The following is a 27,080-nucleotide window of genomic DNA, read 5'->3' on the forward strand; positions in this document are numbered from 1 at the left end:
GAACACTTGGGTTTCGATCGAACTCAGGTTAAGAACCACTGCTCTACATTGCAAAAGATAAACTTGTTCAGAAAACTGCATTTGTTATAGTTAAATGATGTACGTAGATATTTATGTTTCTAAACTAAACAGTATTACACGTTTTTTTAACATGATTTGGGTTGTTTTGTACGCGATGTTTTATGTACACAATGAACAATAACAAAATTAAATCAGCAACTGTTTCATTTACTAATAAATTATTGTTCACTGTTCAGTTTTCAACATCAAGTTCTAAAAAGGCTAATAATATTCTTCACTGGTGTATTTCATTCAAAAGACTTGTGTAATGTAACTCCAAGTTTTCAGAAATGGTGTTGGAGGGGGGGGGGGGGAGAATGGTTTATAGTTACAGTTTAAACTTGATTTATCACAAGATGTTGTTTAAAAAAAACATGCATGCATCAGCCGGGAATCGAACCCGGATCGACTGCATGGAAGGCAACCATGCTGACCTTTACACCACCGACGCCGTTGTACAACTAGAAGAAAAAAGATTACAACGCAGATGTATAATCATTTGTTAATAGTGATTAAATAATAAACATTTTTATTTCTTTAAGATGTCATCTATAAATGACATTAATCTTTTTGGACGATTTTTACCTGCCTCCGTCACAAAAAATGACGTCACACTTCAGCCTTCAAACGCCTTCACACTTACATTGAATTTTTCTTAATACATCGGTATGTTTTTCAAAATCCTGTCTAAACTCTGTCAAAAAAAAGTATTCTAATTAACTTCTATTACGATTTAAAAAAAAAAGTTTTCTAAAACAAGAAGTAAAGTAAAAAAATATATATATAATTGCGTCAGCCGGGAATCGAACCCGGATCGACTGCTTGGAAGGCAACCACGCTGACCTTTACACCACCGACACCGATACATATACCAACTTAGATTTATTTAAAATTTCGATCGGACAGTGGTTGAATCGACGATGATTGATTTGAAGATTGACCTGTTTGGTGTCACAAGTCAGTGGAAACCCCCTGAGTCCAACCAGCTCTAATAGGTACCTGACTCACGATAAGGAAGCTAAAGGCGGCTGGGCATAGAACTGAACACATTAAAGCTTTAAAATGTACTAGACCTATCATAACAATCATTTAAAAATGTAAAACATGCGACTTGAATAAAATAAGGCACTGAATTTAAAAAAAAAAAGATAATGTAGTTCATATTTCCTTAGTATTAAAATTTAAATCAACAATATTTTGATAGGTAAACCAAAAAAATTCTATTAAAAAACCATTCGTGACATATACTCGTAAATAAGCCGTCTTTGTAACAAAATGAAAATAAAACAGACAATAAAATTGTAATAATTTCTAATAGGGACATAAATGATTTCTTAAAATATCTGCTAATGAGACCATAAAACATCACACCCATCTAACTGAGCGAGGTAAATTGTCTTTAGCATAAGGGGTATTTTCCTGACAACACAACGAATGAGTTCAATGATTGCCTAACTTCGAATAAATGTATTATCTCCCATGTTAAAATATAACCATCTTAAAGGGAAGCTAAAATGTATTCTCGATAATATTTTTAATAATACTTCGGAAAGTATAAAGCTCATATAAAATGTATAAGACTAAGTATTTTCTTTTTAAACAAAAAAAAAAAGTTTTGTTGCATAATTTAAAAATAAGAATATTTTTATCTAATTTAAATAAACAAGTTTACCATATAAGAAAACAAAAACGCAGTTGTTTTATTACAGTTTTATTGTTAAAATTCTAACGATACGTTGTCAATGACGGTCGTTAACGTTCACAATATTGGCAACCTTATTTTTTTAAATCTTCAAGTATACAGCTAATTTTATGTAAAAAAAAAAATTTAAAAAAAAAAGTTAAATTACGGAGGAAAATTTTATATTTATTTTTAGGCTAACCGCTTTCTTACATAAATTAGTAACCCTGTGATACTTGAGTACCCTAATTATCTTAAATCACAATTGTGCCGTAAATAAAAGTACTGAATATTTAGATATATGGGAAGTGATAGATTTAGATGTTAGATCGTAAGTCACATGATGAGGAAAGAAAAACACGATCTCTTGAAAACTATCAAGATATCTAAAAAAAAGTTACTGTAATTCTTTGCTGAATATAGAGAATCACATGAACAGCTGAACAGTAAAATTGTCCTTTGTGGACGATCAAGCAGACACATATGTAGGGTCATTCCCCAAAGGGTTTGGTTATGGACCTGAAGAGACTGACATTGAAGGAGAAGTGAGTCCTGGGGATGAGAAGCCAAGGATTTTGTTATTGGGTCTTAGAAGAAGTGGCAAGCAGAGGCGTAGCGAGGGGGGGTGGGGGGACATATGTACCCGGGCGCCGACCTTAGGGGGGCGCCAAATTGAAAGTGTGAGGGGGGGTGCAAATGAAAAGTTCGAGGGGGGTGCAAATCGAAAATTTGAGGGGGGGTGCAAATGAAAAGTTCGAGGGGGGGGGGGGGGGCGGGTGCAAATCGAAAATTTGCTCCCGAGGGGGGCGCCAAATTGAAAGTATGTCCCCGGGCGCCGGGAAGGGTCGCTACGCCTCTGGTAGCAAGTCATCAATACAAAAGGTTGTCTTCCATAAAGTGTCACCAAATAAGACTTTGTTCCTGGAAAGTACCAATAAAATTGTCAAAGATGATATTTCCAATTCATCATTTGTCCAGTTTCAAATCTGGGATATTCCTGGCCAAATTGATTTCTTCGATGCTGCCTTCGACTCAGGGTATATCTTTTGTGGATGTGGCGCCCTAATTTTTGTTATTGATGCTCAAGATGACTACATGGAAGCATTATCCAGGTTACAGATGGCAGTGACCCATGCCCACAAAATTAATGAGAATATAAAATTTGAAGTGTTTATCCACAAAGTGGATGGGCTGTCTGATGACAACAAGATAGAAACACAGAGAGACATTCTGCAGAGAGCAACAGATGAGCTAGCAGACGCGGGGATGGATAATATCAGACTAAGTTGTCACTTAACCAACATCTACGAGCATTCAATATTTGAAGCCTTCAGCAAGGTTGTACAGAAGCTGATCCACCAGTTGGCTGTCCGGGAGAACAAGTTGGACATTGTCATCTCTAACTAAAAAATTGAGCAGGTTTTCCTCTTTGATGTCGTTAGTCAAATTTACATCGCCACAGACAATTCACCAGTAGATATGCAATGTTACGAATTGTGCTGCGATGTGATTGACGTTGTCATTGATATGTCTTGTATATACGGTGCTGGTGATGATGGTGCATTTTTCTAACTCAAAAATTGAGAAGGCTTTCCTCTTTGATGTCTTTACTAAAACTTACATCGCCACAGACAGTTCACCAGTTGATATGCAATGTCACGATATGTTCTGCGATATGATTGACGTTGTCATTGATATGTCTTGTATATACGGTGCTGGTGATGATGGTGCATTTGACAATGAGTCGGCTTCAGTGTTTCTTCCAGACTTTTTTCTCCGGGGGGGCACTTGAAATTTTCGGGGGGGGGGGGCGGTAGACTTTCTTCGAGGAGGGGCGGACACTGTTAAAAGTATATATTTTCTATATAAATTATATAAATTTCATTTCGTTCGGAATAAACTCAGGTCGGCTTCATTTATCAAACTAAACTCCAGTACAGTGCTGTTTCTTCGGGAGGTCAACCGGCACTTAGCACTCTTATGTATACTCAGAGAGGATGGCTGCGAGAACAGAGGTGTCATTGAGTACAACTTTAAGTGTTTTCGGGCAGCTATTCAAGAAGTTTTTGTGGCTCGCAATAAACAGGCAAACAAAAGCACTGGCCATCCACAGATGGACCTACTTGTAAATGGACAAACGGATGGCTTGCTGGACTCTTCATTGGGTGGACAAACAAATGGGATACCTGCAGCTATCGGACACTCGTTATTAAATGGCTCTGTTTTACAGGAGGACTATGATGATTAAGTGAATTCCTAAATCCTTTCAACAGGTGAATGGATAACAATTCTATGAACCTACATTTTAAAATCTCTGTTCTCTGATGATAATAATTTAGAAATGGATCAGTGTGTGCCAAGAGTTCAATAAATCACTCATGAAATTTCACCCTAGAATTTGAAGCCGAAGCTAGAAGAAAGAAATATGCTTTATTATTAGTAGTAGCTTACATAAGCTTCTCTTTATAGCTGCCACTTGTTTTTACCTTACTGAATTTCTTGGTTTAGATGTAACAAAGAGAAAAATAAATTATACATTGTTTAGTTTTAATGCTAAAACCTCATGTGTTTACCTCTGTTTACTAATGTTTTTTGACTTAAGTAGTGATTGTCCAGACATAATAATTTCAGATTACCCAAGGCTATCTTAGATTTTTCCTAGCATGTTTCTTATGCATGTCTTTAAAACATGATATCAAAGAAACCATAACATGGAATTCTTATTTATAGCTGCTAATTACATTAAAACATTCCAAGCATGTTTCTTAATCATGTCTTTAAAACGTCTGATATTGTCAATAGTTGACTTATACAAATTGGAAATTTCCAGTTGAAGTTTCTCTTCCCCCACCCCCCCCCACCCCCCACCCGCACCCCACAGTGTAATGTGGTCGATGGAGGACCACAAGGTCAATACCCAAATCAATCACTGTCAAATCATTAGCAAATCATAATTTAAAACAAACTGAGCGTGACCACGTATCAGCGTCGGTGGTGTGAAGGTCAGCATGGTTGCCTTCCAAGCAGTCGATCCGGGTTCGATTCGCGAAGCTTACTTTTTTAAATTCCATAGTTATTACAACCAAAACAATCAGATTTTTCTGTTATATATTACAACTTTCGAGCATTAACAGAAATACAGGATGTAAGTTCAAATATTGATCAACTGGTGTTTCTGTAGGATGTTTTTGTTTTGTTTTTCCAAATGACAAAAATATATAAGGATGTACCTAGCCGACAATATTTTAGTTTTACAGTTTTTCACTTCGGATAAAATATAGATTAATTAATTCATAATAAACAGGATAAATCAATCAATTAATCATTCAATCATTATCAACGTGTGATTGGTAGGCGGTGTAGTCATAAATCTGAGTTTCACATTTCTTTTCCATTTTTCAAACTTGCATACGCGTCGGTGGTGTAAAGGTCAGCATGGTTGCCTTCCAAGCAGTCGATCCGGGTTCGATTCCCGGCTGACGCAAGCTATTTTTTATATTTTGCTCTTTTTTTTAAATCTATAATAGTTAATTTGAACTTTTAATGAGGCTAGAATAATAAACTAATATCCGCATACCTCACTGTCGATTCGGGTTCGATTCATGGCTGACGCATGCTATTTTTTATATTTTACTATATTTAAAAAATCTATAATAGTTAATTTGAACTTTTAATGATCCTAGAATAATAAACTAATATCCGCATACCTCACTGTTGATACGTAGACCGAATGACCAAAACTACCACTCCCTACAATTCACATAAAATTAAGTCACACGTCACATAACAACTCCGTTCTTTCTCTTAATCAACCCCCCCCCCCCTCCCACAGACATAAACACTCGGCTTTAAAAGTGCCAGTTTTTGTTCTCCTATTAATTATTTAATCGATTTATTTCTGAAATATTGACTGTCTTAATGAGGTGTAAAACGATTTTAGCCCTTTTTACAAGACGTCTTCTATACTTGAAACTGCGTATACGACAGGGTTAGGAATGTTCAATCCATTTGAAAATACATCTTTGATCTATGCAATTAAAAAATGTGCGTCAGCCGAGAATCGAACCCGCATCGACTGCTTGGAAGGCAATTATACTGACCTTTACACGCTCACATTTAAATGGTTGAAAATAAATTCTTGACCCTTCGGATCAGCTGATCACAATGAATGACTAATATTACTTTCATTTGACGTCACACGTCTCCATCCAACTCGCTTTTGGGCAGCTCTCTTTATAAGCCCGGCAGCTCTTGCCTCTTCTATTGTCCTTCTCCAGGATTTCCTTGACCTGCCTACTTTCCTCTTCCACCGGGGATCCCAGTCTTGGGCGACTATTGAAATTATACAGGTCTAAAGTTTGATATACGATAAAGCAACACTGACAAGACTGACAATTGTTGTGGAGCCAATAACACCCAAATGAAGTTTAAACCACAAGCAGTATGAGATTATTAGTAGTTTAGATTGTTCCTGTTTGGAAAATGCAAAAAGCCATAATTGTATGTTCCGTGTATAATGTCAACATTGTTAAAATATCGAATAATCCTAATTAGATAGAAAGATGACCACACCTTACACCATACATTTGTAAGTTGACTAATATGACATATAACATAATATGACTGATAAATTGTAACATATTTTCGAAAAAAAAATCACATTTCTAATACGTTTATCCAGAAAAAAACTAGTTTTAATGAAATAAAAAAAAAAACTATTATAATAAAAAGCTTTTTGTATGCAATGAAAAGTAAAATAAACTGATTTTCTTTAAATTTATAATAATTCACAGCCATTTCAGTAAATCAAAAGTATGGGTCTTAAGTCTTTGTAATAAATCCTTTACAAACATTTTAACGCTGAGGATAATGTAGCAAAAATATTTTATTTTAACTATACAGTCAACATATCCATGTTGCAGACCCACTGAAGACTTCCGCATGACTCAAGACACGTAAAGTGGTTTCCCCTTACTTCTCTTCACTTGAGGAGTTTGTTTTGATTTTGCAATAAAATTTGAATTAAAAAACTTTTTATTATCACAATTTGCCGTTGGCCCTGGAATGCCCCTTTTGCTTACTTTCTCAACCCCTTTTTTGAGGTAACTAAACTAAAAGAACATTTCTTTCCTTCTCGAAGTACATTCTTTAAATTTACAGTCAAAGGGGAACAACCGCAAAAATATTTCGTAACTCGAGACAGTATTAATATCCTCCCCTACATTTGTGAACAAAATATAATCTTCTAACTTAAAATCTAACTTATTTTCGAATTAACTACCTAACAATATCTAATCCCAGAGTTTTTTTAATTAAACTATTTGCATAAGATGTTTTGCATATGCACATACTTTTGTTTGATTATTTTATCTTGAAAAAAGAAAGTTTTACTTAAAATCGAAAAGAATAGAATTTCAGACGATACAAAAAAAGCGTTTAATCAGTTCACGGAGCGCAGATCAGTCTTTTGGCAAAATAGTATTAATCGAAAACATTTACTTAATTACTTGCCAATTATTTACTAGACTCAATTTCAATGATTGTCTTACTTGGAGTAATTTTTTATCTCCCATGTTAAAATGTAACTAAAAGACTAAAGGGAAACTAAAAATTATTTTCGTTAATTCTTTCATTAATACTTCGGAAAATATAATGTTTATATAAAGTTTATTAGTCTAAGTATTTTTTTTTTATTAACAGAAAACAACGTTTTGTTGTTTAAATAGTGTTAAGAGTGTTTTACGTCTAACTTTAAAAAACAAAGTGACCATATAAGAAAACCGAAACGCTGTTGTTTTATTACATTTTTATTGTTTAAAATTAAACGATGCGCCTTCAGTTATGTTATGCTATTTTTATTTATTTGCTAGCTATTATTTTGTTAATCTTTAAGTAAACATCTTGTGTACTTCCGGTTCTGCTAAAATAGCTTATTTTTCTGATATTTCGTTGGCGCTAATTAAAATTCCAAAAGTTCTAAAATGAGTAAAGCTCATCCACCAGAGTTGAAAAAGTATATGGAAAATGTTTTAACATTGAAGCTGAATGGTAACAGAAAAGTAACAGGTACTCTCAGAGGCTTTGACCCTTTTATGAATCTTGTTGTTGATGATGCTATTGAAGAAACAAAATCAGGAGAAAAGAGAAACATTGGCATGGTGGTCATTCGTGGTAACAGTGTTGTACTGTTAGAGTCTCAAGAAAGAATCTGATCAGTCCATCTATTTCACCACTGACTTCATTTGTATAAAGGTTCATTATCATCTCAACATGTGTGGTTCAAATGTTTCATCCTTCATGCTGTATTGTGTATATATCTAACATAAAACAGCCTCACCTTTTTTTGATCATGTATGAGAGGTTTCTTTTGTAAATTTTTGTTGTCATCTAATTTGATTTTAAAAATTAAAAAAAAATTTGTTAAAAAAAAAAAGTAAACAGCCTCAACAAACAAAGCAATCGCAATGCAGTTTATTAACCTTGCTAGATAAATAACCAATATAAAAACCTTTATAATAACAAAATTTGTGTATGCAATGAAAATAAAAAAATAAACAAACTTACTCTTTTTAATAAAATCTTAGGTAGCTAAAATTTGTCATTTTCCATTTCCCGTTACAGCATTTATTTTGGTGATCAAACAAATCATCAGAAGGCTGTAGTCCCAAATTTACGTATTAGAAATTTTCTCTCATTTGAATGTCGGTGGTATAAAAGTCAGCATGGTTGCATTCAAACTTCAAAGCAGTCGATCCGGTTTCGATTCCCGGCTAACGCATTGATTTTTGATAAAATGTTGATTCCCAAATGCTATAAAGGAAATTTTAAAATGTTGGTTAACATACATGAAAACAATAACGTTTTGTTGAACCTACAAATAATTTTAATTTTACATCATTTATTTAAATATTCGACTGTTTTTATTTAGCTTTTTACCACTTGTCTGTCAAAATCATCGGGTTTTTTTCGTCTGCCAATGACAATTAGTTGTCTTCCAGCGTGCCACTGGAAACACTGACCCCCCCCCCCTCCCCCGCTCCCCCACACCTACCTCGTTACTGAGGAATTTGTCCAGACTAATGTTAAACAGTATGTTAGCCTTCTAAGCAGGCGATGCGGGTTCGATTCTCGGCTGACGCACATTTTTTAATTGCATAGATCAAACTGATCAAAGATGTGTTTTCAAATGGATTGAACATTCCTAACCATGTCGTATACGCAGCTTCAAGTATAGAAGACGTCTTGTAAAAAGGGCTAAAATCGTTTTCCATCTCATTGAGACCGTCAATATTTCAGAAATAAATCGATTAAAAAAGTAATAAGAAAACAAAAACTGGCACTTTTAAAGCCGGGTGTGTGTGTCTGTGTGTAGGAGGGGGGGGGGGGGATGTTGAGTAAGAGAAAGAAAGGAGTTCTTATGTGACATGTGACTTAATTTTATCTGAATTGTAGGGAGTGGTTTTTTTTTTTGGGTCATTCGGTCTACGTATCAACAGTGAGGTATGTGGATATTAGTTTATTATTTTAGGATCATTAAAAGTTCAAATTAACTACTATAGATTTTTTTAAAAGTAAGATATAAATAATAGCATGCGTCAGCCGGGAATCGAACCCGGATCGACTGCTTGGAAGGCAACCATGCTGACCTTTACACCACCGACGCCGATGTACGTACCAACTTAGATTTATTTAAAATTCCGATCGGACAGTGGTTGAATCGATGGTGATTGATTTGAAGATTGACCTGTTTGGTGTCACAAGTCAGTGGAAAGCACCTGAGTCCAACCAGCTCTAATGGGTACCTGACTCACGATAAGGAAACTAAAGGCGGCTAGGCATAGTGCTTACCACATTATCCCTACATAGGCCGATGTCAAGAAACATGAACTCTACTTTATCTGCCCAAAGATCGTTTGATCTAAAGAGGAATATTAACCAAAAGTAAATATTTTAAAATGTTATAACCCTATCATATCAATAATTCTAAAAAAGTAAAACAAAAATAAGACACTGAATTTAAAAACTAATGTAGATTTTTTCCCTTAGTTTTAAAATTTAAAAATACAATATTTTGATAGGTAAACCGAAAAATTCTATTAAAAAAAACGTACGTAACATATACTCGTATATAAGCCGGTGATACAAAATAAAAATAAAATAAACCGGGAGTGATCTCCCCTAAACTTTCTCGAATATCCTAATTTATAAAAGGCCATGTGCGCTCTTCTCTCTCTCTCTCTCTTTCTCTGTCCGCAAAAAATTTTCGCCGGACATCACGTCAGAATCGGCAGCGATATATCGAGAACTTTTTACGGACTTTTGTTGAAAATAATATGTTAGATGTTTTAAATGTATAACCACAATTTTACTTAAAGAAGAAAAATAAAAATTAAAGGCGTATTCGAATGTAGAGAAACAGTATTATTTATGCAACCGGAAAAGCATTAATACATGTGAAAAAGAACGCATAAAACTGTGACGTCGCTATTGCTTATACATTAACTAATGACGTCATCTGCTGTGTTTTGAATAAAAAGAAATGAACTATTTCATTCAAATTTGATTTAGATCTACGTACACTATGAAATGTATACAATACAGTTTTTCCGGCCTAAACTCATAAAATTTATTTTATTTATTTGGATTCTAGATCTAGAGATTCTAGATCTAGACTAAATCTAAATCTACGCAATAACTAGATCTATAATCTAGACGTAGACGCTAAGATCTAGATTTAGACTCTAACTTCTCTAAAATCTATTCCAAAAATAAATTTCTATATTAGGACTAAACTATTTCAAGACTTATTTATTTTATACAAAATCTTTGTTTGGAACTGGCTAATTTGGGATAAAAAATTAATTTGAAAGAATAGGCATATTCGCGTAAGTTAAGATTTTAAAATACGTGTTTCATTCTCCGTATTTTATAAGGTGCTTCAATAGCGGAGATGTTAGTGTACATTAAACCACGCAGGTGGTGCGGGTTCGAGACACAGCAAGTCAACTTGGTTAATGTATTCTTTTTTATTATGCTCGGGCTAAACTTAAAAAAAAAATTCTTTTAGGAATCTAGCTCTAGATCTAGATTGTCGGGTGTCCGATAGGGCACTTCCCGGCGCCGCAGGCGCTTCAAATTTGGCATGATCTTGCCTTGGTGCGACAGAACACGGGGGCCGGTTGGCCGAAAAGTCTACGATGTGGGGGTCAAAACTGACCTCGACTGACCGGTACCTTATATGAGCTATAAATCGAAAAAAAATGTCCACGGAGGAACCTCTTCATAACTCTTGAGGTCGTAGACCGACCTTCGGGCGAATTAATTAAGCATTCAAATTCTCAATGTTTTCGAAAGCCTAAGCGAAGCTGGGCAGCATGCCTAGTTCTTATATAACTTGGAATATAAACATGATTTTTAATTACTAAAACTTTTAAAAATAGAATAGAATCTCATAGAAAAAAGAATTGCGCACCTAGTGAACGCCAAAACAAAATGTGCATAATAGTGCGCAATATAATTAATACTTTATAAATTTACATGCGTTTTTTTGAGAAATCGGAAATAGCGTAAATTAGTACTTCCGGTCAACGGAAATTACTCAAAATTTGACAGAAGATAGAGAATTAGATCTTTTACTTACATGTGAAATTTCATTGATCTATCTAAAATAGTATTCAAGTTATAGGCTTTTGAAAAATTCAAAGTAGAAAAAGTACCACTTCCGGTTATCGGAAATTGCTCAAAAGTTGATCAGTATCTACGATTTTGATAAAATACTTATATATGAAATTTCATCAACCTAGCTGTAACGGTACTCAAGTTATCGTGTTTACACACAGACAGATACACAGACAGACACACAGATATACGGACAAGATTGCAAAATTATGATTTTCCGTATCAGCGAGTTGTAAAACGTCGAGATTTGTAAAAATCTCTATTTTTTTTTTTTTTTTTTTTTTTTTTTTTTTTTTTTTTTTTTGCACGATTTCAATACTTTCTCTATACTTCGTATATACGAGAAAGTAAATATAGACAATAAACTTATAATAATTTCTGATAGGGACGTAAATGATTTCTCAAAATATCTGCGAACGAGACCATAAGATATCACCCCCTTCTAACCCTTATGATGTAACAATCTGAGATGGGTAAACTGTCTTGAGTCTAGGGCAGAGGATATTTTCCTGACAACACAACGAATAATTTTAATGAGAAGGTAATTACCTCCCATATTCAACGACAACTTTGTTAAAGGGAAAATATAAATGTATTCTCATTAAAATTTTGATAAATACTTCGGGAAGTACATTGCTTATATAAAGTTTATTAATGTTTTTTTTATTAGCAAAACACACTGCTGGTTGTTTGATTCAGTAATAAGAGTATTTTATTTTTAACATTAATAAACAAGGTGACTATATACGAAAACAAAACAGCTGTTATTTTATTACATTATTATCCTTTAAAATAAAACGATACACCACTTATTTTATTCTCCACGCATATTCCAATGTTTTGATGACTATTTTTAAAATCCTCAATTAAACGGAAAGGAAAAAAAATGGAAAGTTAAAGATAATTGCATCATGTAAATATTCATTATGTACATTTGCAAAACCTTTCGTTTTCATTTGGTGTTCAAAATTATGTTTAAAAATTTGATGTTGATGTAGATCTACTTGTTTTAACTGCAAATAAAAGTATTTTAAAAAAATAATAATAATAATAATAATAATTACAACAAATTAACAGACAAACTCAGGATTTATGGAAGAACTTATAACAGTGATCCCACAAAAGACGACCAAGAAACTTGGGCCACACTGAACAATAAAATAATTCTCAATCCGGAAAAATACCAATACTGTAAAACAACCATCTTTGCCAGAGCTGCATTAGTAAACAGATACATCACTACAAAAATAATTTTCGCAGCGACAAACTCTACAATTCCCAACTCGTTTAATAAACAAACAAACAAGCACATTAGAGAGTTCATTTTCAAAAACACTATTAGAAACATTAGCCACACAACCTTAATACAAAACAAATTAAAAGGAGGTATAAGGCTACACGACATTCATACTAAAATAAATACATTCCGATTAAAACATCTGGATAGAATAAGGATAGATCCACATTATCATCCATTAGCACAATACTACATAGGGTTAAACATAAAGATAATTCTAAAATTAAACATTACAACACTACACTATGGAGGAAATAGCAACATTCCAAGGAAACAAAAGCATTATTGGGGAAGACACACAAACAATATACGATATCCTAATCAAACAACAAGCGACAACCTTATACACCAGGATTAGTTGGGCCAGGGAACACGATATAACAGATAGATAATTTAGAAACCTACATAATAAACTCATTACACCAAAAGAAAGGGAATTAGCGTACAGACTGATTTTTAATACAACACCAGTGTTACGAAATACAAAGTCAAATCAAAATGTTAAAATAACATGTCAAACGTCAAACAAAATATATAAGAAACCGAGAAACACATTCATTTAGATTACAAATTAGTACAGAAAGCACAGCAAACACTTAAGAAAATATTAAAAACCACCAATCAAACAGCCACAAGAAATAAATGAATCACACTTAACTTAATTATTGTAATTAACACGACTAGACAAAGAACAGAAGACGAAAACAGACTAGTAGCAACGGCTATTTATAGATCGACTATGTGGGGAAATATGAATAAATTAGTAATAATATAGTAGAAAATAGTAATAAATTCAGATTTTATTTTAAAAAATACACTGACATCGAGTTAAAAGGAATATTTCAAGCAAAGCTAAGACATAGACTGGGAACTCTCAACTAACAAAACAAAACAAAAAAAATTAATCAGCCACAACATGGCGACGCAGCACAACATCCAGTAACAAGCATGTATGCAGTCATCACACAGATATCGGCACCAAAGAAAGAAACATCCGACCCTCAAATCTCACAACAACAAACAATCTTGCTGACATCAACAACCAAAAGGAAGAAAGAGGACAGCCCAAAACCGGAGAAAACATCAAAAGCAGCTCAAGTTAATGAAGGAGACAACGAGTCAGCAGCCAACACCCTGTCCAAAACACCGACTGAAGACCGACTCAACAATTGCCTACTCTGCTTTTGTTTGTTCTTCGGACCACGGGCAAACCTTATGGTTAAGGAACACTTCGACGCCTTAAACTGTCGCATATGCAAACTTACAAGATACAAACATGCTCAAACATTTTGCAACGAAACACCCACAGGACATTTAAAGACAAGTGCTCGTATTGTGAGGCTACAGACACCCACTTTACCACAAAAAACAGCTAAAAACGCATCTCAAAAGTTGGCACTCAGACAACGACCCAGCACACACCAAAGTTTATTGTAGACAAGACTCAAACAACGAAGTAACATATGTCTACATAGATGAAGAGGACTAGTCCAACCCAGAGGCGCTGCGACGGGGGAGGAGGGGGGTACATATGTCCCCGAGCTCAGACCCTAGGGGCGCCAAAATAAGCTCATTTTAGCTGCTATTTTGAATTATAAATATAAAATATATATGAGGAGGGGGGGGGGGGAAGACGCCAAATTGAAAGTTTGTCTCCGGGAGGGGTCGCTACGTCTCTGGTTCAACCAAAAATGAAAAATAACAGCAATGTTTCAAATGACAACCAACCAACACCATAAGAGCTTAAACAATCGTAAATTTTGTGTATTAAATCCAAGCTTTTTATCTGGTAAAAAGCAATTTTAAAATATTGCTCGTTTTGTAATTCTATGAATTAGAACCACTACGCATTTAATTTATGATCATATCTTTGAAATTGTATTTAAATAAATCGGGAGTGATCTCCCCTAAACTTTCTCGAATATTCTAATATAACACTACGGGGTATGGCAACTCGGGACAATATTTTTAATCCATTTTTAATTACTTAATTTTTTTCTAATAGAATAGAATCTCCTCAAATAAAACGTTCATTGAAAATGTATAGTTCCAAAAATGAACCGACCATTGACACTACCCGACGTAAAAACAATAATAATGAGGGATGGGGTGGGGATGAATCAGGGGATAGAGGTGGGAGGGGGTTCAGGGAGTCAGGACCACTTTTGCGATGTAGAAATTAATGTTTCAAACTCAATCGCGGCATTTATTTCACTTTTTGAAAGACTATTTTTGTAAACTGTATTAGTGTAATAGAATTGTGTAACCTATTGATATGATCAGTGTTGAAACAGCTAAGCAAATATTTCAGAAAGAAATCGATATATTAAGAAAAGAAATGCTGCGATTTTAAAAATATGGTTGGGGGGGGGGCAAGGAGTGGTTAGCATAGGTATGACGTCATTTATGAAAGTTTTGAGTTTGTAGGGGGGGGGGGGGGGGGGGTAACATTCAGTCTTTATGATAACTGGCATGTTGATGTTATTATATTTCCTAGAATCATTACAATTTAAAATAAAATTAAGCTATTAAGGACTTTTGTATGGTAAAAAGAAAAGGAAAAAAAATGTAAAAATGAGCCTTGCGTCAGCCGAGAATCGAACCAGGATCGACTACTTGGAAGGTAACCATGCTGACCTTTACAACACCGCCGACGGTAGCTCAATTCCATTGAAATTCAAATCGTATAGTAAATAATTTGACAAACATATAATCGTAAATAAGCCGTCTTTGTTACAAAATGAACATAAACATAAAGACAATAAAATTAAAATAATTTCTGATAGGGACGTAAATTATTTCTCCCCTATCTAACCCTTACGATGTAACAACCTGAGCTAGCAAATTGTCTTTGGTTTAGGGGATATTTTCCTGACAACACAACGAATAATTTCAATGATTGCCTAAGTGCAGTCAATTATCTCCCATATTGAAATATAAATTTTTTAATGGGAAGCTAAAAATGCATTCTCGTTAATATTTTAATTAATATTTTGGGAAGTACAATGCTTATATAATGTTTCTGAGTATTTATTATATTAACTTAAACAATATTTTGTTGTTTGAATTAGTAATTGGAGTATTTTTTTTTAAATTAATAAAAACTGTAACCACATACGAAAACAAAAACTCGTTGTTTTATTGTATTTTTATCCTTGTAAATAAATACGATACGCTTTATAGGTGTTGGAAAGTTTAATCAAATTATAACCTAATAATTAATTTTCATGTCCAAACAATGAGTGGATTAATCGAAGCAAGTGTTCTTAAAGCTAATATGGTGATGGATCAATTTCAAGTTTTGGTAGCAGCCAACAAAGCAGTCCACCTTCAGCGTACAAACTCAATGGTAACAAAGAATGTGCACTCAGAGATTTTATATAGTCTTTCATCAAGCAAACATATTTCTGAATCTTTTCGATCTTTTTGTGCATCAGATTCAGACAAAAGTGTGTTTGTAGCTATTGTGGATGACACTGATTTCAATACATTGAACAAAATATCTGAATTGCTTGGGAAAGATCCATCTGATTTAGATCAACTTCCGAAAATAGCAGACACAAAATTAATCACAAAGGTATATAAACTAACAGAAGAGGAGTTATCAAACTTTTCTTTACTGGATTCTCTTGTGGCCAGCATATCTTCGAAAGAAATAATAACAGCAGGGAAAGGAAAAGACTAAATGTTATTATCATCTCATCTTAATAAATCTTGCTTGTAAAATGAAAAAACAAACAAAAAGTCAACAGACACAACAAAACAATTGCGCTTTATTTTATTACCTTAACTAGTAAAATAAAAATTATAAACTCCTTTATTATAACAAAGTTTGTACATGCAATGAGAATAAGAAATTAAAACAAACTTTCTCCTTTTAATAAAAGCTTATGTGGCTAAGATCAAATTGTTGTATCTGTTATGGATCTACATGGATCTTAGCTATTTGGTTGGTCAGCCCTTTTTAGGGCTGGCTGCCGGGGCCGAGAGGCGGTCAATCTACTACTCAACTGCAAATCTCGCCAACGATCGCTGTGGGGTTGCGCCCACACATCCCTCGAAGTGCACATGCCCTCGAGATGAGTCACCCAGTACTTGTATTGGGTGGCTTCAAATGTACGAGTGGCTAATTTTTCAATTTCTATTCCTCAGCCTGACGACACCAACCTAGGAGAAATCTTAGGTGGGAGGCTCCGTCACAATCGCCAGCAAATCAACTCATCATCTCTCAAAGATCAACTACGCAAAACACAACTACCTCGCTATCAACAACCTCACTATCACTCTGACCACACCCACCTAGGAGAAATCTTAGGTGGGAGGTTCCATCAAATACCAGCAAACCAACTAACCACCTCTCAAAGGTCAACCACTCAACTTACCTATAATAAACACTCGTCAACAGCTTCACTTTGCCCATTTCAACTACTTGACCAAGCCCAAATTCTTCACATCTACAATCCTCGACTCAGCAATATAAGGAAAACTTCATTCTTCAACGTCATCTCGCCCACCTCAATTACTCGACTACGAAAAAATTTCACTCTTTTTCAAACCACAATAAACAATAATTCAAAGCAACCCATTTTAAACGATATCTCAACACAAGGACCCCAACTCAACTATTCTCTCCAAGCTCCACTCCATCGAACAACTCTACTATCAACGACAATACACGAGACTCGCCCTTTCACCAATGCATCATACCTCATCGATTCAACTCTACCATCACGCCACGACACCAAACTCATCCCTTCATCAACGGAACATCCATCATTGATACTCTCGAACTACATCTACCAACTAAGATTCAACCACTACCTAATCAAGATTGTTATACACGCAAAAACAAAGGCCAAGAACTACGAGAAGCGATCATGTTTAGTCGTGTACTCTATGTTATTTGTAAAGAAACCGGAAATGAAAACAAGAAATCAGAAGAAGATGGAAAAATGAAACCAAGAAAACAGAAGGAAAATCAAGAAAATTACATTGTAAAATTGTATGTATGCAATGCTATGTATTGTATGTATTTTATCATGTAACCTGTCCACACAGCTAGCTCCTGGCTCGAATGGAGTGAGATGTGTGGAAGGAAATATATTAAACACACAAAAAAAAAAAAAAAAAAAAAAAAAAAAAAAAAAAAAAAAACAGCGACAACAAACTAAGCAATCACACGTTATATCTTTTAACATGATTAGTAAAATAACAAACATTTGGCATGCAATAACAATAAGAAACTAAAACTAACTTTCTCATTTTAATAAAAGATTATGACGCTAAAATATGTAATTTCCCATTTCCCACTATAGCATTTATTTTGGTAATCAAACATTTAATTAAAAAACAGTTCGTCAGCCGAGAATCGAATCCGGATCGACTGCTTGGAAGACCCCATGCTGACCTTTACACAACGACACTATGGGAAAAGATAATTTCTAATGCACAAATTTGAGAATACAACCTTCTGATGATTTGTTGACGGTGATTGAGTATTCTTACCTTCGATTGTCGTCACACACCTTGAAGTCTACGACTACAGACCAGAGCCATTCAACAACTGGAAATATATCTTCTTTTAGATAACTAAGTGATTGATTCGAACAATGACGTCGTAAATACATCACTGAAAATATCGAGTTCTTGAAAAAAAAAACATTAACACTTCCAGACGTAAAAATGGTGATTTCTATTGACCTTTTTGGGGTCACCCAAAAACCACATCACAGTAGTGGGGGATGGAGTGTTAGAAAGTAAATAAAAAATAGCATGCGTCAGCCGGGAATCGAACCCGGATCGACTGCTTGGAAGGCAACCATGCTGACCTTTACACCACCGACGCCGATGCATAACGTAGCTCAATTTGATTGAAATTCAAATTGGATTGTGATTATTTTGACAGCTTCGAATATTGACCTATTTGTAGTCACACTACTGAGAGGGGGGGGGGAGAAACTTCAACTGGAAATTTCAACTTTCTAGAAGTCAACTATTGACAATAAAACAATGAATTTGAGGAATTTGAATATTGATCTGCGTATGGTCATCCATAAACCATATCACAATTAGTTGAGGGGGGAGAGAGGAGGAGGTGGGGTGGAATATGGTGACAAAGTGTTGCCATTGATCAGAGATAAATGGTAGTGTATGGTCCAGGAAGTGAAGACCACTTTTTATTTTTTTTTAAATGTTTTGAAACTTGCTACTCAGCTGTTAACTCGCTTTTAAATAGAAGTTCATGTAAAATTTAACCTTTACACCACCGACGCTTTCATGTAAAGGCTAAAGATAAATTCTAGAACGTTCGGATCAGTTGATGTCTGTGATTGAGTAATATTACATTCGTTTGACGTCACACGTCTCCACCGGACTCGGTTTTGGCCAGCCCTCTTTATAAGCCCGGCAACCTTTGCCTCTTCTATTGTCCTTCCCCAGGATTTCCTTGACCTGTCTCTACTTTCCTCTTCCTCTAAGGATTCCAGTCTAACGCTTCTGATAAAATTAGACTGGTCTACGATTTAACAAATTATTGGATAAAACATAAAACAAGTAAGGCTGGTACGGGTTGTGGACTCAATGGCATGCAAATAAAGTTTAAACCCGTATATGCTACTATTATTAGTTTAGCCTGAAGCCTATCTTTATTGAAACAAAATTGTATGTTCCGTGTGTAATCTCAGCATTGTTAAAATATCGAATAATCCAAATAAGAATGAATACAAAGATAACTTCATCGTACTCCATACATTCGTTAGTCGACTGTATGATTTATAATATTAATTACCGGATAATTAAAAGTCTTTTAAAAACCATACATAACATATAATCGTAAATAAGCCGTCTTTGTTATAAAATGAATATAAACATATAGGCAATAAAATTATAATAATTTCTGATAGCGACGTAAATTATTTCTCCCCTATCTAACCCTTATGATGTAACAATCTGAGCTAGGTAAATTGTCTTTAGCATAGGGGATATTTTCCTGACAACAACAACGAATAATTTCAATGATTGCCTAAGTGCAGTCAATTATCTCCCATATTAAAATACAACATTGTTAAAGGGAAAATTGAAATATATTCTCGTTAATATATTAATTAATACTTCGGGAAGTACAATGCTTATATAATGTTTATGACTTTTTTTTTAAAAAAAACAATGTTTGGGGGGTTGATTTAGTAATCGAAGTATTTTTTTAAAAAATCAATAAACAAGGTGACTACATACGAAAACAAAAACCCGTTATTTTATTGCACATTTAACCTTATAAATTAGCAGGATACGCATTTATTGGTCCCAGTTCAGGTCTACGATTAAACACTTAAAACTTTTTTTTTTAAACTAGAAGTCAACAGCCACAACAAAATATTCGCCTTTTATTTTATTAACATAATTAGTAAATTAAGAAATTTAAACCACGTTGTGATAAAACATAGTACATGCAATGAAAATAAGAAATTAAAACAAACTTTCCCTTTTTAATAAAAGCTTATGTTGCTAAGATATGTAATTTCCCATTTCCCATTATTGCATTTTTTTTGGTAATCAAACATTTTATTAAAAAACAATTCTTCAGGCGGGAATCGAACCCGGATCGACTGCTTGGAAGACCCCATGCTGACCTTTACACAACCGATACTCAATATGGGAGAAGATAATTTATAATGCACAAATTTGGGAATACAACCTTCTGATCATTTGTTGACGGTGATTGAGTATTCTTACCTTCAATTGACGTCACACACCTTAAAGTCTAGCTGAAGTGTACGTACGACTACAGACCAGAGCCATTGAACAACTGGAAATAGTTAACTAAGTGATTTATTCGAACAATGACGTAGTTTAAACACCACTGAAAATATCAGTAAACTACGGCACATTTCAAGGCAGGGGGAAGGGGGGGGGGGATTTCTCATTTTATTAAGTAATATATGAAACTGATTCTCAATAAATAGGTCGATTTTTTAAAAAACTATTTTGGTAATATAGAAATTCTGCATCATAATATATTTATTGTTGTCATAGCTCAGTTAATATTTCAGAAAGAAATATATTTATTAAGAAAATAAACTCTGCAGGGGTGGAGTTGTAAGCATCAGCGTGACGTCACATTATGGGATGGGCCAGATGAGGGGGGGGAGGGAAGTTGGGTGAAGGCGTTTTGGACCTGCCCTCCGTCACAAAAAAATGACGTCACACTTCAGCCTACAAACGCCCGCACAATTACAGTTGAATTTTTACTTAATACATCGTTATGTTTTCCAAAATCCTGTCTGAACCCTGTCAACATAAAGTATTCCAACAAATTTCTATTGCGATTTTTTAAAATAAAAAAAGTTTTCAAAAACAAGAAATAAAGTAAAAAAAAAAAAAATGTACTTGCGTCAGCCGGGAATCGAACCCGGATCGACTGCTTGGAAGGCAACCATGCTGACCTTTACACCACCGACGCCGATACATAGCGATCAATTTCATTCAAATTCAAATCGGATAGTGATTAATTTGTGATTGATTCGGATATTGACCCATTTATAGTCACAGTCCTGGGGGGGGGGGGGGCGGGGAGTTCAACTGGAAATTTCAATTTTATAGAAGTGTGTTTTGTTTATTAACAAAAAACAATGTTTGGTTGTTTGATTTAGTAATTGGAGAATTTTTTAAAATCAATAAACAGGGTGACTACATACGAAAACAAAAACGCGTTGTTTTATTGCATTTTTATCGTCATAAATTAACGCCTTTATATGTATTAAGACTTTCCGGATTGTACATCTAAAACATTTTTTTAAAACTAGAAGTCAACAGCCACAACAAAAATATCGCACTTTATTTTATTAACAAGAACAGTAAAGTAACAAATATAAATACGTTTATAATAACAATTTAACCTAGTACACGACTACACAACCTGCCAATAACACTTTGACCGTGCCTGAATAATTGTCAATTTTTTAATTTTTTTTTTAATTTATCCTGTTTATTAAGAACTAATTTAAGCCAACTTTTTTTATCCGATATAAAAATAATGTAAAACTAAATTATTTTTTGGCTTATTAGGGCCTGAAATTAGAATGCCTAAACAGAGGCGTAGCGAGGGGGTGGGCGGGGGCTGGGGATAGCACCGGTTGACACAATTTAAGGGGGGGGGGGTGACACCAATGCAAAAAATAGCAAAATGTATAGAGAAAAACTTGAGCGTAGGGGGGGGGGTGCAAATCGAAAGTTTGAGGGGGGGGGGGTGCAAATCAAAAATTTAAAAGTTTGTCCCAAGGGAAGGATCTATACGTCTCTGGGGGGTGACACCATTAAGTGCCGCACCGGGTGACACCCGACCTCGCTACGCCACTGTGCCTAAACATGCTGGAAGAAATTTGTCATTTGAAAATTCAAAATAAAAATCTTTCAGATAAACCTGTTTATCAATATTTGAACTTACGTATTGTATTTCAGTGAATGCTCGGAAATTTTAATTTTAAAAGAAATATTGGAATCTTTTGGAGCTAATATCTATGCAGTTTCAAAAATAAACTGCGTCAGCCGGGAATCGAACCCGGATCGACTCCTTGGAAGGCAACCATGCTACCCTTTACACCACCGTTGCCGATATACAGCTAAGCTCAATAGTGATTAATTCGACAGTTATTAATTTGAAAATAGACCCGTTACTAGTAAATCGTTATTTGGAAATACAAAATTAAAAAAAAATAAATACATAAAAAATATGCAGATAAACTAGTTGATCAATATTCGAACTTACAAAAGTTGTGATATATTATAATAAAAAGAAAATTTGTTTATTTTGAAGAAACTATCTATGCAATTATTAAAAAAAAGAACGCCTTATAATTCACAAATATCAGATGCGTAGCGATGGGGGGGGGGGGGGGATGCGGGCCGCACCGGGTATTTATTGATGCATTTATTGATTATTTAATGCATTGATTTATATAAATGTTGAATTTGTTTTCATTTAACATCTAAATTTAAATTTTAAAAAAGAAACATTTTTATTACCATGTGCCTTTGAAAAAGGAAACCCACTAAAATTTATTTTACTGGCTCAACGCTTTGTTACGTTAACTTAAAGAATTTATTCTCTTAAAATACCTACTTTAGTTTTACAGTCTAGGGGAAATAGCCGCGGAAAAATTGCGTAGCTCAAAAAAGTATTATTCCCCTCCCCTATAATTGGTAACATTTTACATCTGTCGTTTTCGAATGCAGAATAAAGTTTTACTTAAACATCGAAAACAATAGAACTTCAGGCGATACAAAAAAAAGCATTAACTCAGTGCACAGAGTACAGATTATTCCTTTGGCAGAATAGCATTAATCCAAGAGATTTACTTAATTACTTGCCAATTATTTACTAGACTCACCATGTGATGTTTACATTAAAACTTGACGAGCTTAGTTAAACGTCTTGAGCGACTTCGCGTATGTCCGTGCATTTAACACGTTTTAGCAGTGAGGTTGTTATCATGAGATACAAGGGTTTAAACTAAAAAGGTAACCAAAAAAATAATTTAAAAACTGTGAAGAATGAGAAAGGGATATCCTATTATTAATTGTCTTCAACAGAAAAAAATACTTTGTGTTTTAATTAGTGAGTCAGGAATTTTAAAAACTAAGTCTTTAAACAAATGTTTAAAATGTAACGGGATTCAATTGGGATCTTTCATTTTTTCGATTTAGGCTAAAAAAAGCAAAGATTTGTTTTTTATACACCTGCCTAGAGGTAGGGCACTAGACTACTAACCAGAAAGTCTCTTGTTCGAACCCGGGTCCACCCAGTTCTGGTGGGTAACTCACATTAGGGAAAGTAAAGGCGGCTGGGTATAGTGCTAACCACATTATCCCTTCATATGCCGAGGTCAAGAAACATATGAACTCTACTTCATCTGCCCAATGGATCGTTTGATCTAAAGAGGACATATTTACCAAAAGTAAATCTTTTAAAATTTAATAGGCCTATCATAACCAACATTTTAAAGAGCAAAACATACGACTTAATTAAAACAATGCACTGAATTTAAATACTATCGTATATTTATTTCCTTTGTATTACAATTTAAATCAACAATATTTTTTATTTAAAAACCATACGTAACATATACTCATAAATAAGCCGTCTTTGTATAATAATTTATAATAATTTCTGGTACGGACGTAAATGATTTCTCAAAATATCTGAGATCGAGACCATAAGACATCTCCCCCATCCAGTGGCGTAGCGAGGTCGGTGTCACCCGGTGCGGAACTTAATGGTTCACCCCCCAGAGGCGTAGCGACCCTTCCCGGGGACAAACTTTCAATTTTCAATTTGCACCCCACCTCAAATTTTCGATTTGCACCTCGATTTGTTGCTTAAAAGACTATTTAAACCTCGAATTAATCACTTAGTTAAGTGGAATTATAATTAATCTGCATATATTTTGCTATTTTTTGCCTTGGTGTCACCCCCCTAAATGGTGTGACCCGGTGCGGTTCGCATCCCCCCCCCCTCGCTACGCCCCTACGCCCATCTAACCCTTATGATGTAACAATCTGAGATGGGTAAATTGTCTTGAGTGTAGGCGACAACACAACGAATAATTTCAATGATTGCCTTACCAAGAATAAATTTATTATCTCCCATGTTAGTATGTAAAAATATTAAAGGGAAGCTAAAATGTATTCTCGTTAATATTTTAATTAATACTTTGGGAACTATAAAGCATATATAAAGTTTTTAAGTCTAAGTGTTTTCTTTATTAAGGTATAAAAAATAAACTTATGTTGTTTAATTTGTAATTAGAATTTTTGTCTAATATTAATAAACAGATTGACCATATAAGAAAACAAAAACATAGTTGTTTTATTACATTTTTATTGTTTGAAGTTTAACGATACGCCTTCTACAGCGCTCCCGTGTATGTATCTAATAGTCACCAGTTTTTTTTTGTATTCAAGCAAACAGCCAAAAAAAAAAAAATAAATAAAAAAAAAAAAAAAAAAAAAAAAAGCAAACAGCCACTACAAATAAAGCACATCTCAAATCATTTTAATAACATTACTAGATTCTAGTTAAATAACCATTATAAAAAACTTTATAACAACAAGCTTTTAGCATGCAATGAAAATAAGAATGTAAAACAAACTTTCTCCTTTTAATAAAACATATGTTGCTAAAATATCTAATTTCCCATTTCCCATTATTGCATTTATTTTGGTGATCAAACAAATCATCTGAAGGCTTTAGTCCCGAATTCACGCATTAGAAATTGAACTCATATTGAATGTCGGTGGTGTAGAGGTAGCATTGTATAAACTAATGGAGTAGTTTGAAAAGATCAGTTGTCAGTGAAGCAGAAGTAGCCGAAATGTTCTGGACCAAACTTGGAGGAATCGCCCTAAAACCTACTGAGATGGAGAGATATAAATGTGTCCATTTTCCACAAGGGGCCTCAGGGATGATGATGATGATAATGATGATGATGATGATGATGATGATGATGATGATGATGATGATGATGATGATGATGATGATAATGGAGTAGTTCTCACACTTATCATGGACAAGCCAACACTTGATGTTATGGGATGGCATGGTTTGGTGGTAGAGCGCTTGACCGCTATCCCAACGTTCTCGAGTTCGTATTATTTTTACTTGATAAAAATACAAAACATTACAAAACTGTTGAACGAAGTGGCATAAAAGTAAACAGCTATCGGTACCCTACATCAATAACCTCCTGAATACATTTAATCAACTTTTAATCAGCTTTAAAGGATAGTGTAGCAACCAGCAATATACACACTCTAAGAAACTAAATCAGTGGTTCTTAACCTTTTTGGAGGTAACGAACCCCACCTGTTTCGTATGCGCATTCACCGAACCCTTTATAATAGTTCTATGATCAGCATTGACACATTACAATCGTGAGTCGGGGGTGTGTCTCAACCTCCGCCGAACCCCTAAGACTCACTCATCGAACCCCATGGGGTTCGATCGAACTCAGGTTAAGAACCGCTGCTCTACATTGCAAAAGATAAACTTGTTCAGAAAACTGCATTTGTTATAGTTAAATGATGTACGTAGATATTTATGTTTCTAAACTAAACAGTATTACACGTTTTTTTAAACATGATTTGGGTTGTTTTGTACGCGATGTTTTATGTACACAATAAACAATAATAGAATTTAATCAGAAACTGTTCCATTTACTAAATTATTGTTCACTGTTCAGTTTTCAACATCAAGTTATAAAATGGCTAATAATATTCCTCACTGGTCTATTTCACTCAAAAGACTTGTGAAATGTAACTCCAAGGTTTCACAAATAGGGGGGGGGGGGATCGGTTTATAGTTATAGTTTAAACTTGATCTATCACCAAACGTCGTTTTAAAAAAAAACCAACATATGCGTCAGCCGGGAATCGAACCCGGATCGACTGCTTGGAAGACAACCATGCTGACCTTTACACCACCGACGCCGTTAGCAATTTGCGGCCTCCCTCTGACTTATGGTAAACCCAATCAATAGCTATAGACATACAACATTATAATCAGTCGTTGACAGTGATTGATTTGGGCACCGACGTCGTCAGTAAACTACGGCACATATCATGGCGGGCGGAGGGGGTGGCGGAAAATTTCACATAATATAAAGTAATGTATGAAACTGATTCTCAATACATAGGTCGATTTTTTTTAAAAACTATTTTTGTAATAAAAAAATTCTGCATCATAATATACTCAATGTTGTCGGAGCTCATTCAATATTTTAGAAAGAAATCAATTTATTAAGAAAATAAACTCTGCAGGGGTGGAGTTGTAAGCATCAGCATGACGTCACATTATGGGATGGGCAAGATGGGGGGTGGGAAGTTGGGGGAAGGAGTTTTGGGACTATAGGGCTTTGTGTTAAAAGAGTGAAGGTTCTTGTTTTTTTTTTAGGTAATTTAAAATTTACCATAGAAGACTTAATTGGTAATAGGTGTAAAGATAAATGAACAATGCGTCAGCCGGGAATCGAACTCGGATCGACTGCTTGGAAGGCAACCATGCTGACCTTTACACCACCGACGCCAATACAATATAGCAATCAATTTCATTCAAATTCTAATTGGATAGTGATTAATTTGACAGGGATTGATTCGAATATTGACCCATTTATAGTCACAGTCCTAGGAGCGGTGGGGGAGGGAGAAACTTCAACTGGAAATTTCAATTTTCTAGAAGTCAACTATTGCCACTAAAACAATGTATTTGAGGAATCTGAATATTGACCTGTGTAAGGTCATTTATAAACCACATCACAATGGGGGTGGGGTGGGGTGGGGGAGGAGGATTGGGGTAAGATGGGGGTAAGGTGA

At 34.6% G+C, this 27,080-nt stretch overlaps 2 protein-coding genes, 4 non-coding genes and 1 pseudogene across 6 annotated transcripts; 4 read left to right on the top strand and 3 right to left on the bottom strand.

Annotated features, from left to right (window-relative positions):
* The first annotated feature begins 980 nt into the window (after positions 1-980).
* LOC131949503 (ras-related GTP-binding protein C-like) lies at positions 981-4,118 on the top strand (annotated as a pseudogene).
* A 1,035-nt stretch (positions 4,119-5,153) lies between these two features.
* Trnag-ucc (transfer RNA glycine (anticodon UCC)) lies at positions 5,154-5,225 on the top strand. The gene has a single exon. It is a non-coding gene; the product is annotated as a tRNA-Gly (tRNA).
* A 2,422-nt stretch (positions 5,226-7,647) lies between these two features.
* On the top strand, positions 7,648-8,068 carry LOC131949512 (small nuclear ribonucleoprotein G-like). Its single transcript, XM_059311405.1, has one exon. The coding sequence runs from the start codon at positions 7,723-7,725 to the stop codon at positions 7,951-7,953; it is 231 nt and encodes a 76-aa protein (XP_059167388.1). The 5' UTR covers positions 7,648-7,722; the 3' UTR covers positions 7,954-8,068.
* A 1,264-nt stretch (positions 8,069-9,332) lies between these two features.
* Positions 9,333-9,404, bottom strand: Trnag-ucc (transfer RNA glycine (anticodon UCC)). Its single transcript has one exon. It is a non-coding gene; the product is annotated as a tRNA-Gly (tRNA).
* Positions 9,405-15,954: 6,550 nt separating this feature from the next.
* LOC131949504 (EKC/KEOPS complex subunit TPRKB-like) lies at positions 15,955-16,401 on the top strand. The gene has a single exon (XM_059311396.1). The coding sequence runs from the start codon at positions 15,955-15,957 to the stop codon at positions 16,399-16,401; it is 447 nt and encodes a 148-aa protein (XP_059167379.1).
* A 2,088-nt stretch (positions 16,402-18,489) lies between these two features.
* On the bottom strand, positions 18,490-18,561 carry Trnag-ucc (transfer RNA glycine (anticodon UCC)). Its single transcript has one exon. It is a non-coding gene; the product is annotated as a tRNA-Gly (tRNA).
* A 2,541-nt stretch (positions 18,562-21,102) lies between these two features.
* Positions 21,103-21,174, bottom strand: Trnag-ucc (transfer RNA glycine (anticodon UCC)). The gene has a single exon. It is a non-coding gene; the product is annotated as a tRNA-Gly (tRNA).
* Positions 21,175-27,080: the final 5,906 nt, after the last annotated feature.

Source organism: Physella acuta, unplaced genomic scaffold (assembly GCF_028476545.2).
Source record: "Physella acuta isolate Inbredline_101_S28 unplaced genomic scaffold, ASM2847654v3 ptg000699l, whole genome shotgun sequence".
Classification (NCBI taxonomy): Eukaryota; Metazoa; Mollusca; class Gastropoda; family Physidae; genus Physella; species Physella acuta.